Raw genomic sequence first — 14508 nt, forward strand, 5'->3', positions numbered from 1 at the left:
TAGATCTCCTGGTGTGTTCCTCCTGCAGCCATCTGCCCTCCTAACCAGTTCCGCTGCGGAGACAACCAGTGCATCACGAAGAAGCAGCAGTGTGACAACTACTCTGACTGCCCCGACGGCTCCGACGAGCTCGCCTGTGGTAAACACATCAACATACTCATACAAAGTTTTATAGTGTTAGCACTCGTGTATTGTTTCTGTCCCTTACTCTGTCTCTTTGGTTCTGCTCCCTGTAGAGTATGTGTCTCCCCCCTCCGTCCCTAACACAGGGCCCAACACCATCGGCCCGGTCATCGCCATCATCCTGCTGGTCTTTGTAATCGGGGGAGCCTATTTTGTCTGCCAGCGGGTGGTGTGTCGACGCTACAAGGGCCCCAGTGGAACTTTCCCTCATGAGTACATCAGTGGGACGCCCCATGTGCCACTCAATTTCATCGCACCCAGCAGCTCGCAGCATGGCACCTTCCAAGGTGAGATCAGAGCCAGAGCAGCAGTGATGGTGTTTTTTATTTTCTACCACACAATGATACAACTTCAGTTCTACCATTGCTCTCAAAACCATCACTAGGCTTCTACGATAGCTTACGATTGAGTGGTGCAGTGATTACAGATGTGTAGACCAGGATGTTAGCTAACAGGAAGTTAGCATTACATAGGGTACATACACAAAAATAAATGGCATTTTTCGATTGCAGAAAAATGATATCTGTGGCAAACACACATTTATGACACTTGCAGGATTTGTTCAGCATGATAATCTCCAGGTGTATCACCACCACTAAACTAAAGGTGGCTAATGTTCATTATTATCGTGCTTATTGTAGCTCCTAATAGAGTGGTGCAGGGATGACGTATTTGTGTAGGCAGACCCGGAAGTAAGCTGCGCATGGGTTCCCTTGACAAAAAAGCAATGGGATTTCTCCATAGGCTTTTGGAAAATAGCTCGAAATAAGGTCTGTAGAAAACGAAGCTGTTTGATAAATGCACGTTTTGTTCAGCCGGATAATATCCACATGTCTATCCTACTTTTATCATTTTCAAAATCATAAATCTAATCGCCAGAAGCAAAATGCTAACGTTATGCTATAAAGGCACTACAGCAGGGTCGCTGCTTCAACGTCACGCCAACTTAAGATCCATATTCAAACATACAGATTCAAAATGGTACGAGTTGAAGTGTTTGTTTGAACAGTTTGCAGGAGGCAGGAACTTGCTTTCAAGCAGAACAGGGCAAACAAACTTAGCGGGAGTGTTTTACGTGTTCGGTGTAGTGACGTACAACGTCCTCGACAACTTCTGTAGTCCTATTCAGCCACTTGGTTACAACCATCGTTTTTCAGACACGTAAACTCTTCATAAATCACAAGTGGGGTCACTGCTGATGTGTTTAATGTCGTAGAACAAAACGTGATCCGTCTCTTAAATGTGTCTCAACCACAGACCTTATTTCCAGCTATTTTCCAAAATGCTATGGAGAAATCCCATTGGCTCTGAGACCAGGGAACCGGAAGTGGTGAAATGCTCACTTCCAGGTTTTAGGACTCGTCACTGCACCACTCTATGACGCCACAACAGTTCAACTCTATCTCACAATTTGATATCTTATAATTCATTCATCGCATTCTATTTCCATGTATATTACTGCTTTATTTTATTGCTATTTAACTATATTTTATTACGGTGTCCTTAAAGAGTTTTTGTTTTATATTAGATTTCTTGTTTTATATTTTATGTATGCACCATGACATCAAGTCAAATTCCTCGTATGTGTGAAACTACCTGGCAATAAACCTGTTTCTGATTTCTGATTCTGATTCAATGGCATGAACTAGAGAAAAATAATCGAAACAAAACAAGGAAACCAATCGGTCATAGCAACAACGAGAATCACACACATAACAACAAGAACAGATGTTGAAAAACCTTTCACCAAACTCATTATCTCTGAAAAGGGCCATTATTGAAATGATAAGGACTATTAGGGCCCCCGAACAAGGCATGAGTCAGCGAGGCACTTTGAAAACAATCTGGAGAAAAAAAGAAAACAAGTTGACACAAAATAAACAGAAAACAAAACCTTAGGATTTGTATTAGTACCCAAGACCTGAGTCAGCAAGGCCCTGTTGAATTCGCTCCCAAAAATAAAAATGTACACAAAATGAAAATAAACACAAAGAAGGAGTTAGAATTAGGCCGAAATGGTAACGATTATTATTCATATTGAAACGTGTGTTTGCAGCTATTTCCTGTGGGAAGTCCATGATGAGTTCAGCCAGCCTGATGGGCAGCAGCAGCAGCGGAGCTCCTCTCTACGACAGGAACCATGTGACCGGAGCCTCCTCCAGCAGCTCCTCCTCCACCAAGGGAGCCTTCTACCCTCAGGTACACACACACACACACACACACACACACACACACACACACACACACACACACCACACACACACACACACACACACACACACACACACACACACAGATGCACACAATAACATATGTTCCTGTCTCTTGCAGATCCTGAACCCTCCTCCGTCCCCGGCCACTGACCGCTCACTCTACAACACAGAGATCTTCTACTCCTCCAACAGTCCTTCCACCACCAGATCGTACAGGTAACACACTCAGTCTCACACACACCGTATCACACTCACCATCAAACATTTGAGGCAGCTGCATCGTGGTTTGACTCGATAACTCCTGCAAATATGAACAACTAATTCCAAACTGGAGATCCCACTTTTTGGTGCTTGGACATGTGAACTATTATCATTGGATGGGAAGGACTTTTACTTGTAACAAAGTATTTTTACAAGTATTTATACTTTCATTTCAGTAAAGGTCTTGAGTACTTCTTCCACCTCTGCTGATTATAATGGGATGGCCCCAAGTCAACAGAGCTGAAACCATGACTCAGCACATTCGATCCATATTGTAGTATGTAGTTTGAGATACACTGAGTGGAGATGAAATGTAATATTAACCCACTCTGTCTCTTCTCATTTCTAGACCCTACCACCCAGTCCGTGGTGCGGCCCCCCCCACCACCCCCTGCAGCACGGACGTCTGTGACAGCGACTACACCCCCCACCACCCGCCGGCCGGGCTGGCGTCCTCAGCGGGCCGCTGGAAGGCCACGGGCCACGGCGCCCACGGCAAACACAACAAGTACTACATGGACCTAAACTCGGACTCGGACCCCTACCCACCGCCCCCCACCCCCCGCTCCCAGTACCTGTCAGCTGAGGAGAGCTGCCCCCCCTCCCCTTCCACTGAGCGCTCCTACTTCCACCTGTGCCCCCCCCCTCCCTCACCCTGCACCGACTCCTCGTGACCCTGCAGCAGCCCAGGAGCCCCCTGAGGAGGCAGGGTGCAGAGAACTGGCCTCCCTTTCCCAGGGAGAGAACTCACGTGCCAACCTCCCTGAGCAGCTCCCCCACTGCCTTTATCAGCTGCTACGGCTCAAGTGCCTTGCTCAAGGTCCCTACGTCCCACATCCGTCATTTCATCATTCCAGTCGTCTTGGAGCCTTCAGGGTGACCTTCATCTGATCGGAGCTCTGAACACTCGCTCAGTCAGGACAGGTTGCAGGTTCAAGGCCCCCCCCCCCCACCCTGATGCAGGAGTTGATGAGAGCAGCTCCCGCTTACATTTTCATTCCATCTTTCACTTCAACAAAATATGAAGCCCTCCATCTGTCCTCACACAGTAACCTGACTCGTGGCCTGTGCTGCTCCTGAAAAGCATTGCACGGCCCCCCTCACAGAGTGCCAGTGTGGAAGCCTTTCCTCCCTTCCCTTGTTGGCAGACCAGCGACAGGACTGTACATAGTGTTAAAATAATATGAACGAAAAATAAATCAGAGAGGAATTATTTTACTATTTTATTCACGCTGGCTGATCCACCGCTCCACACAAAGCAAGGGACACACTGATGAGTGGGTGTATGCATGCTGGATGTGTGTATGAAACATGGACATATGTAGGAAATAGATGATGACTGAATTCATGCAGGGTCATGACCGAAAGAACGAGATCGCGGATACAAGCGGCCGAGATGGGTTTTCTCTGCAGGGTGGCTGGTGTCTCCCTTAGGGATAAGGTGAGGGACTCAGAGTTGAGCCGCTCCTCCTTCGCGTCGAAAGGAGCCAGTTGAGGTGGTTCGGGCACCTAGTTAGGATGCCACCTGGGCGCCTCCCTAGGGAGGTGTTCCAGGCACGTCCAGCTGGGAAGAGACCAAGGGGTAGACCTAGGACCAGGTGGAGGGATTATATCTCTTCGCTGGCCTGGGAGCGCCTTGGGATCCCCCAGTCAGAGCTGGTTGATGTCGCCAGGGAAAAGAAAGTTTGGGGCTCTCTGCTGGAACTGCTACCCCCGCGACCCGACCACGGATAAGCGGGAGAAGATGGATGGATGGATGAATGAATTCATGCGTAGAAGTGTGAGTGAAGGAGTGGATGGATGGAACAGGGCCAAGATCAAAGTGAAATCTTTTGTACATTGTTTGAAATCCCTCACATTTCACATTGTGAATAATTAGTAGTCGAGACAGTCCCCTCTGTGTCCCGTCACGTCACCAACATACCAAATGAATATCAACATGTAAAGCTATTGTACATACTGTGTGTGTAATGAAGTCAATGATTGTGCTTTTCGTCGTGAACCTCTTCCATCACTTTCTCTACCCTTATCGTCCCGTTTACCAAAAGTATGTTTGCTGCTATTGTGTTCATACTATATCAGTTACTATAATTACACAGAGAAGCCCAAAATACCACTCTCATACTGACATTAGAACATGAAGCTATTTTACAGTTAATAATTCTTATAGCGACTTTTGTTATTGGTAATTCTGTTTGTGTGTAGATCAATATGTATGTTTTTTGTGTCGCTCGCCATGTTTGGTTTGAAGGAGTCTTTTTTGGAAATACAAAGAGTACCGGCTGAGACATTTATTCAGAGCTGTCCCAGGAGTCATCGTGATGTCACTCCCACACATCCACACTTGGCCAATCCCAGCGGAGGGTTTAAAAAGGGGATTTAGGAACCGTCAGATGGGCACTTGGTTTGAAGCTCCTGCGGCCTTGCAGCTCATCACCTCCTATATAAAGCTTTCCCACACAAGAAACCAACATGTAAAGGTTTGACTCGTGATCATTACTTTCTGACCCTTAATCTATCTTTGCCACGTCATCCAGCCCTGCCCAATCATTACAGTGAGCTAAGCACAATGTCAGACTTTTGTTTTGTCTGGACACAATAACTCAACTCACTCTGGAAATACTAATCACTGCTGCTGCCATGTCAACTATAGGTTGGAAAACAATGTATATACTTCACTTACTCCAAATAGTAAGGGTGACGCTGGTTAAGGGGGTAAATGGTCCAGTCAGAGTGCCAGTAGGTCAGTAGGTTGATTGCTAGCCCCTGCAGTCGATATGTCGATGTGTCCTTGGGGAAAATACTTAACCCCAAATAACTCCCGTAGAAATGTGTACACTAAAGACGTGTATGTAAGTCACATAAAAGCGTCAGCAAATGACTCTAAATCTAGAATTGTATGTTATTACAATATTATTTCTTGGGACACTTTGAATGTGTGGTTCCACCTGAGGACTGACAGAACCTAATGAGAATCACTGAACCTTTATCTTGTTTTATTTAATCAGCGATTAGGAGAAAAACTGTGTTTTTAAGGGAAATCTAGCACTTATTATTAATATCTTATCAACACAGGACCTAGAAAAGTGGGAAGACATTTAATGCACTTACGATAAAAACATATTAATATTCCCCTGGATATAAATGAAGAAGGAGGGTGTGGGCTGTGTAAACCGACCTTAAGGCAGGTTTGATTATCTGAAGATGGTTTTAGGGGCCATCCTCTAAGCTTTCCTTGATGCCATCTGTGTAACACGGTAATGTGTGATGGGGAGCTACATACCACTCGCTCTGTGAGTGTAGCATGAAGTCACAATTGTGTCTTCTCTGGAGCAGACTGATGTCCAGAAGAGCTAATAAAGCACATACATAGGAGCTTGGAACTGTTGTAACTTGCAGTAAGCTTGTTGCTGTTGGCTGATGTACTTTCTCCTGCAGGGGAATCACAGCTGAAGTCCGGTGACAGATGTCTAAATGTGTCAGCAGGAACTCTTTCATATTAAGGGCTGAAGGCCCCGCCTCAAACCACTGTGTCAGTAAAACTCCTTAAAGCCTGTATTTGTTGTCTCAGTTAAAAATGCTTTGTATAATTTACACTTGTGACATATTTTGTATCAAAAGCATTTTTATATAATAAAGGTTATATTTTAAGGAAGTGTGCTGTCTATGTTAACTTTGAGTTGACCATCTCTTTTTGAGTAAGGCCGGGGCAGGTAAAATCAGTCATGGAGGCAAAGGGAAGCCTTCCCCTGTTTTTTTAAGACCGTAGTTATCGTTTTAATTCAAATAAGTATGGTTAATTATTCTGTGCTGCCATCTCTCCCCTTTTTTCAGAGTATTTTACAAAGAGTGAAAGAGCGCCCCTTAAAATGTTATCGTTGGTGAAACGGTATTGCACTCACTAGACGAATGTCTTGACTTGAACAGGGTTATGTTATCAGCAAGGAACAACATTCTCATGCCGTGTGTGGAGTGGAGTTTTGGAGTTTGAAAAATAAATCCCTTTTACTCAATTACATAGCAACTCCAAATGAAATGGTGTGGCAGGCCAACTCACAGACTACTAGAGCTTCGCACTGAGAGGACAAAGGAGGGATTCTGACTTTTAATTATGAAAATGTTGTCTGCATTGAGTGGCTAGCTTAGCACAAAACAGCTAATTTGCTAACTAACCATCTAATGTTGTGGAGGACCTGAAGACAAGTGGGAAATACTTAGGTATGATTATTGTCTACTTCACCACTATGTAAGACAGGAGAGGTGCCTTCCTCTACATGCAGCTCTGGAGACCACTGCAGCATTATCTAGTTTACTATTTATAGGTAGGCTATGTGTGCTTTTTTAAATTGTATTCTATAAACAACTGACAACATTGATCTCAACAGACACTGGTAAGGAATGGCTGCCATACATGTAGAGATTGAGATTTAAGAAACATTTTTGAGTGCTCCCTTTATTTTTCCGGAACTGTATAGTCTTAGTGAAATACACCCCCCAATTCTCTCTCAATTTGAATGAGTTAAAAGTAGGGTTTAAGACTTTAACGCGTTAATTAAGATTAATTAATTACACAAAAATTAACGCGTTAAAAAAATTAACGCATTTTAATCGCACTTATTTTTGCACCGCGGAACGTTTCTCACTGGATGAGTTTCAGGCGTACCGATTATACTGGAGCACCAACTAACGTTCATGACTTCAGACAACAACAAACCACAGTGAACAACAGTGGGAAATGTTGTTTTAAAAAACGGACGGATGGAAGCGTCGATAAGAGCACGGTTGTGTGCAAATTATGCAAAAAGGAATTCGCATATCACCGCAGCACATCAAGCCTCAAGTATCACCTCAATGCAAAACATATAGCAGCTAGCGTGGAAGCTAGCCTCTTTTATCGCGTTCACACCAAAAAGAGCCGGTACTAAAATTAGTTCATGAGAACCTTTTTACCCACACGAAAGTCCCTGCTAGAGAGCAGAGAGCTGCTAGAGAGCAGGGACTTTCGTACGGCTCTCTTGTGAGAAAAGAGCTATATTTCTGATTGGCTGGGCGGATTGCAAACCACGCCCCGTAAAACTCCCAAAAAGTTTTGTGAAGCCGCCATTTTATTATCCTCGCATTAGCATTATTAGCATTAGCCCAGCGCAGAAACGCAGAGAGACTAACTTATGGCAACACTAAATAAAACATGGGAGCGGTGGAGATGAGGAGGTGTCGGCGTTCTGGCGATTTACTCGGAAGGCTTCAGTAGAAGCTGCTGGGACTCCCAGCAGCTTCTACTGAAGCCAGTCCCTAACTCCGGGGACTTCCGGCCGGGGACTTTGGGCGGCAGTATACGCCGTGAAGTGGTTTGCGGCCTGCCAGTAAACCCAAAGCAGAAGAAGAAGAAGTGACGTCAGCGGCTTAATTTGCCTAATCCACCCCCAGGTTCAAAGAGTTCTCATGAACTAAATTCTCATGAACCTTTGTGGGAAAAGTACTGTGGTGTGAATGCGCCGAATGGTATACTAAAATCCATGTGAAAAAAATTGCTTCTCACTGTTCTCAGGTCAAATATTTATATGTGATTAAAAATGTGATTAAAAATGCGATTAATTTCGATTAATTAATTACAAAGCCTCTAATTAATTAGATTAATTTTTTTTATCGAGTCCCGGCCCTAGTTAAAAGTATATAAGTGGTCATGAACACATCTGTCCATCAGACAGAGGGCTGCTGTGCCTCCTGTCATCATTAATGGACGTCTCTTTAAAATGACCTCTCAGAGGAGAGGAGTTCTCATTTCTCTAACTGCCTGCTGCTTCCACTCCTCTCTCCTCGGTTCCCCTCCTCGGCTCCTCTGCTTGCATCTCCTGTGGGCGGGACTAAGACACGAGGATATGAGTCGAGGAGGGGAGTTAGTGAAATGAGAAAGGGCCACTCACACATGCTCACTCACACATGCTCCACGGCAGCAGGGGGCGCGACTGAGTCCATTGGGAAGGCGGGAGGTTGAGCAGAGCATGGAACAGCCCTTGCCAGTCTGATGGCAGGTGTTTCTAGTAGTGATGGGAATTATGGCTCTTTGAAGGGAGCCGGAGGCTGGGGAAGATATCCAGCATGTGGTTCAACATGTAATACAAGTAAGTATATGTACAACATAGAAAAGTAAATAAAATAAGTTTAATGTGGATTTATTTTCTCTCACCTTGTAATTACACAATCAAACAATCTATAATTTAGCTCTGACCTTCACAAAAACATTTTGTTGAATTGGACACATTTTCCGAAGCTCTATTGTCTGACATGCGATGACTGGGACTGATGGAAGAATCTGAGAGGAATTAACTAGGAGCAGAGAAATCGTCATATTTAAAAGACAGCAGCCCCATAAGAGGCCAACAAGAGTCACAAGGGCGTGTCACTTTGCTGAAGGATAGGGACCAGCTATCCAGGCCAGACTCTAAAGACTTTCCAAGGGGTAAAAATGCTGCTGCCGGAGTACTGACTGGAAGTATTGCTGATATCAAGTCTACCATCCTCTTAAAATACTCTGTCCAACAATATCAGTCTCATGAGAAAGGTGTTTTAACGCTTATTCAAAATAGCAGAGAAACATGCATTATTGTACTCAGGAGGGGACATTGACAGAGGATTACTCACAAAGTACACAGTAAAAGTACTGCATAGTACTTGTGGGAGTAGTTCCACTAGTACCGAGTCCAACAGTGTCCGTTTTATTAAGAACTTGTGGTAAAAAAATATTTGTATCACTCATTGAATATAGCAGGAAAGAAAATGAAGAGCAGCTGATTTGAAAAGACAAACTCGAGAGACGGATGAGTGACCACAGTGCAGAATCGCGGTATAGTTTAAATCTCTTTAGTTACAATGTTGTCCATTTTACCCATAGGCTTATTATATTTAAAGCCCCTAATAACATTAATTGTCTGGGCTCAATGGCTGTTTTCGTTGTGATCGCTAAATATTAATAATATTATCACTATAACACTGACCCAGATCGCTGGATCGCTAGAAACACCGCTGCCATCAGACTGGCAAGGGCTGTTCCATGCTCTGCTCAACCTCCCGCCTTCCCAATGGACTCAGTAGTGCCCCCTGCTGCCGTGGAGCATGTGTGAGTGAGCATGTGTGACTAGAGGCTTCTCAATTCTTACATTTCCCCTCCTCGACTCCCTTCCTCGACTCCCCTCCTCGAGACTTAGTCCCGCCCACAGGAGATGCGAGCGGAGGACCGAGGAGTCGAGGAGGGGAAATTTAAGAATTGAGAAGCCTCTATTGTGTGTGAGCACAACCAGCGCTATTATATGGCTCTGAGCACAACCACGGCGGAATATTACTGCCAAGTGACTTTTGGCAGTAATATTCCTCCGTGAGAAGAAAAAGTGTTGTACTTGTAAAAAAAAGTTGTGTAGTTGTAAAACCTATGCTGAATTTGTCTCTGAAACATGATTTATTAGAAAAATGTCATGTGTTTGTTTGATAGATACGTTTTTTCTTTGCAAAACTAAATGCATTAGTTTGTAGATGGTGTTTTGTATTTGCAAACCACATTGTGTTTGTTAGTGAATCATGAGGCATTTGTTTAGTTTGTTTGTGGAGTTATGGCAGGAAATTAGCTTCATAAGGTTACCTGATATGAGATGAAGTACTTTTTGTGTGTGTGTGTGTGTGTGTGTGTGTGTGTGTGTGTGTGTGTGTGTGTGTGTGTGTGTGTGTGTGTGTGTGTGTGTGTGTGTGTGTGTGTGTGTGTGTGCGCAGAGATGTCGATATCTGGCTGCAAGTCCTTCAGTATTGTGTATATGTTATCATTTATGAGTATATGCTGTCGATTGAAAAACAGACATCGGCTTAATTTCGGTTCAGATAAACAATGGAAAACTGTTAAAGGAATGGTATGCTCATGACACTCATTTAAAAATTGTTATCATCCGATAAAACAGACCAGTCTCTCTTTTTTTTTTTTTAATCCGATGACATTATCAGTGATTTTAAACTGATTAATTACCGAAATAACATCAACACTGTGGGCGGCGCCATTTTACCGGACGTGACGTAAACCATGTGTTTGGTTTCGAGGACACGTTGATGTTCATGTTATTTACTGTAGTTACTCTCTTCAAATATGCCTCATTGTATCGCGAAACATTGCCACAATTCTGATAGGAACAATCCACGGAATGCTCGGTTCCATCTGTTGCCAAAAGGTAAGCGTAGGAAGTACGTTCGGAGGCAGTGGCTAGCGAAATAGTCCCGGTGTTGCAGTATAACGTGAGTCATGACAACTGGCGACATTCTATTATTTTCGTCATAGGAATCCGGGGCGTGTACATTGAGGACCCATTGTTGACTTACCATGTCGATCGCCTCGTTTGTCGTTTACGTTCATCTTTGCTATATCTGCCTTCCTAAGATCACTTTGATGCACATTCAGTACTCGTATGTGAGGTTGTGGGTGAGAGGTGGATATCGTGACGCTTACAGGGAGGTATCGAACATTACAAAGTAGGTGACTGTGTGGATGCCTGTTCAAAATATTGCAAACTTGAATAAATCATTTAAATTATATATTTGTGTCCGACTTTCATTTGTACATCGTTCTTAATGTGATGTATAGTAGCTTTGATAGCTGTCCATACCTTCAGACAGCCTAAAAGTAAAACACAAGTTGTTTATTCACAGCCCGAACGCTCATCGACATGACTGGATCACTCATGACAAGTTGTGATCAGCTCCGATTAAATTGTGATATCAATGCTGTAGCTATTCTCCAGGGAGCACGTTTTTTTATGAAATACCTGTATCCCTCTCATCACAACAAGACTCTACACTATGCAGGAAAAACAATTACATACATGAAAATAACCTTGATGCATGGGAATGAAACACACAAACTATCTTCCGTGGCTATACTGATATGTCACAGTAACGGTCAACCACAGAAACGTAAGTCCTGCGGGGCACAAGTTGAATACATATAAAACATTTGTACATCGTTCTTAATGTGATGTATAGTAGCTTGGATAGCTGTCCATACCTTCAGACAGCCTAAAAGTAAAACACAAGTTGTTTATTCACAGCCCGAAAGCAGCATCGAGATGACTGGATCATCTGCAGTGTTGGGCAAGTTACTTCCAAAATGTAATACAGTACATTACTTATTACTATCTTTTTTAAGTAATAGGCTACGTTACATTACAATATTACTGTCTCTGAAATGTAATGACTTACACTACTTTTATATTAGACTACTTTTGATCACAAATACATGGATCCTGAGATTGAAGCTCAAGCCAGTGACCAGTGAGATTGTTCTAACAATTTCCAATAAATGTTATTCTGAAACATAACTATCACTGTTGTCTTTCCTTCTATAAATGAAGCCAAAAATATGTCAAGCTGGCGCTTAGCCCTCCAAAAAGTGCATGGTTGCAACTTAGACAGTTAAACATTTTATATCAGTGGGTCCTCATGGTGCAACACGGAAGGCAGACAGAATTGCTTAGACACAGGTGTCACATGAACTTTAAATGTTCTGGAAAGTTCCTTATACAGCTTTAGCCTTTTAAGTGACACACACTGAACAGTCTGGTGGGTTATGGTCCTTGTCATTTGCTTTTGTGTTCCCATAACAACATGTCCAAGATGTCCATGTGCCAGGCTAACACATGTGACAGAACTAGCTACAGTTGGAAAGGTTTTTTGTTGCTAAAGTTAACATTCAAGCCATTTAAGAATAAAAATGCTTACATGACATGTCATTTGTTAAACATTAAGCTGTCTTCGGCTCTTTTCTGATTCTGATTATATAACCTGTTGTAGAAACATTTATTGATTAAATTGATATTAAACAAATGCCATAAATATTGCTGTGACACTGATGTCACATCGGGACATTAACCCTAAACATTCACAGTAAACCCGGAGTGACATATATGCACAATTACAAATATGATTATGATCTGCTCAGTTAATTTAGCTGATTCAATTATATTTAGTTAACATATTCTTTATTATTCAATTCAAAGTATGTTAAAACAAATGTAAACCAAAAAAATCATCCTCATTAATGAAGTTATAAATAAGAGTTACTTTACCATTGAAGCCCAATGCCACATATATGTCACATTTCAGATATTTCACACTAGGGGGGGATATTTGTCAGAAATGTGTTCTAGGTGGTCTATTTAGTCTAAATGACGTTCCCCTTAATTTCCCCAAAAGTATAAATGGGTCCGGGTTCTTATGGGTTAAACGTATAGGCTTAAAGGCATAATAGAACTACTGTATTATATGTATTCAACGTGTGCCCCGCTGGACTTACTTTTCTGTAGTTTACCGTTACTGTGACATATCAGTATAGCCACGGAAGATAGTTTGTGTGTTTCATTCCCATGCATCAAGGTTATTTTCATGTATGTAATTGTTTTTCCTGCATAGTGTAGAGTCTTGTTGTGATGAGAGGGATACAGGTATTTCATTAAAAAAACGTGCTCCCTGGAGAATAGCTACAGAATTTATATCACAATTTAATCGGAGCTGATCACAACTTGTCATGAGTGATCCAGTCATGTCGATGAGCGTTCGGGCTGTGAATAAACGACTTGTGTTTTACTTTTAGGCTGTCTGGAGGTATGGACAGCTATCAGAGCTACTATACATCACATTAAGAACGATGTACAAATGAAAGTCGGACACAAATATATAATTTAAATGATTTATTCAAATTTGCAATATTTTGAACAGGCATCCACACAGTCACCTACTTTGTAATGTTCGATACCTCCCTGTAAGCGTCACGATATCCACCTCTCACCCACAACCTCACATACGAGTACTGAATGTGCATCAAAGTGATCTTAGGGAGGCAGATATAGCAAAAGATGAACGTAAACGACAAACGAGGCGATCGACATGGTAAGTCAACAATGGGTCCTCAATGTACACGCCCCGGATTCCTATGACGAAAATAATAGAATGTCGCCAGTTGTCATGACTCACGTTATACTGCAACACCGGCTAGTGGGTATTTCCCCCCAGTTTTTCCGGCCCCATAAAATCGTGGTTCTAGGGCCAGGGACAACGAGGCTGAGTATGCTAAACTAGAGAGGGAATCGCTAGCAAGGGTGGTACTACATGCATACATATCTAGTAATCAAAATCATTGTATCTACTAAGTAGTACTAAGTAGACTCGAACCTGTATGGCTGAATTCCCCCATCCAATCTCTTCATATTGCTCAAAACTTCGCCATGTTTTCGTGTGTTTACCATAGACTGTATATGGTGTTTACAAAGTGAACGCATGGATGACGTCACGACCATCACGTACTGAAAATGGGCAAAATGGCAGCGGCCTGACGGAATATACAGGTTTTGATAAAAAAGAGCTATAAAATCATTATTTACCGGGGAATATCGCTGATTTCTTCAGGGTATGGTTTAAACATAATGTTTCACTAAATACTGAAGTTTTGATTAATTATCTAATGAGTGGAGCATTCCTTTAAGTTTATCATGGCATCAAAAAACAAATGTTAGCAATATGTGACTAAAATTTGGGCTCGTCCGGGATTTGAACCCGGGACCTCTCGCACCCAAAGCGAGAATCATACCCCTAGACCAACGAGCCGCTGTGCCTATGGTGAAACAGTTAATCATTATTAAACCTACACATACTACACTTTGATAAGTGGTGTAATGCTGACATCTACTGGGCAAACAATCAATTGCAATTTGCTCTGACGTATTGTACTTTTCACACATTGCTCTGCATCTGTGGATTTTTCATGGGGAAATTATGTTATGAAGCCACATTATAGTTTTCTAACTATATCTATATATATATATAT

At 42.6% G+C, this 14508-nt stretch overlaps 1 protein-coding gene and 1 non-coding gene across 2 annotated transcripts in view; one reads left to right on the forward strand and one right to left on the reverse strand.

The window, feature by feature from the left end:
* Positions 1–6312, forward strand: part of lrp5 (low density lipoprotein receptor-related protein 5) — an 84777-nt gene extending 78465 nt beyond the window's left edge. Inside the window, exons 25-29 of the mRNA XM_034196256.1 lie at positions 29–139; positions 237–470; positions 2240–2382; positions 2515–2612; positions 3007–6312. Of these exons, the coding sequence (XP_034052147.1) occupies positions 29–139; positions 237–470; positions 2240–2382; positions 2515–2612; positions 3007–3331 (911 nt within the window). The 3' untranslated portion in view covers positions 3332–6312. The remainder of the gene's footprint in view (positions 1–28; positions 140–236; positions 471–2239; positions 2383–2514; positions 2613–3006) is intronic.
* Positions 6313–14216: 7904 nt separating this feature from the next.
* On the reverse strand, positions 14217–14288 carry trnap-ugg. The gene has a single exon. It is a non-coding gene; the product is annotated as a tRNA-Pro (tRNA).
* Between the last annotated feature and the right edge of the window lie 220 nt (positions 14289–14508).

The sequence above is a fragment of the Gymnodraco acuticeps genome, unplaced genomic scaffold, assembly GCF_902827175.1.
Source record: "Gymnodraco acuticeps unplaced genomic scaffold, fGymAcu1.1, whole genome shotgun sequence".
NCBI lineage: Eukaryota > Metazoa > Chordata > Actinopteri > Perciformes > Bathydraconidae > Gymnodraco > Gymnodraco acuticeps.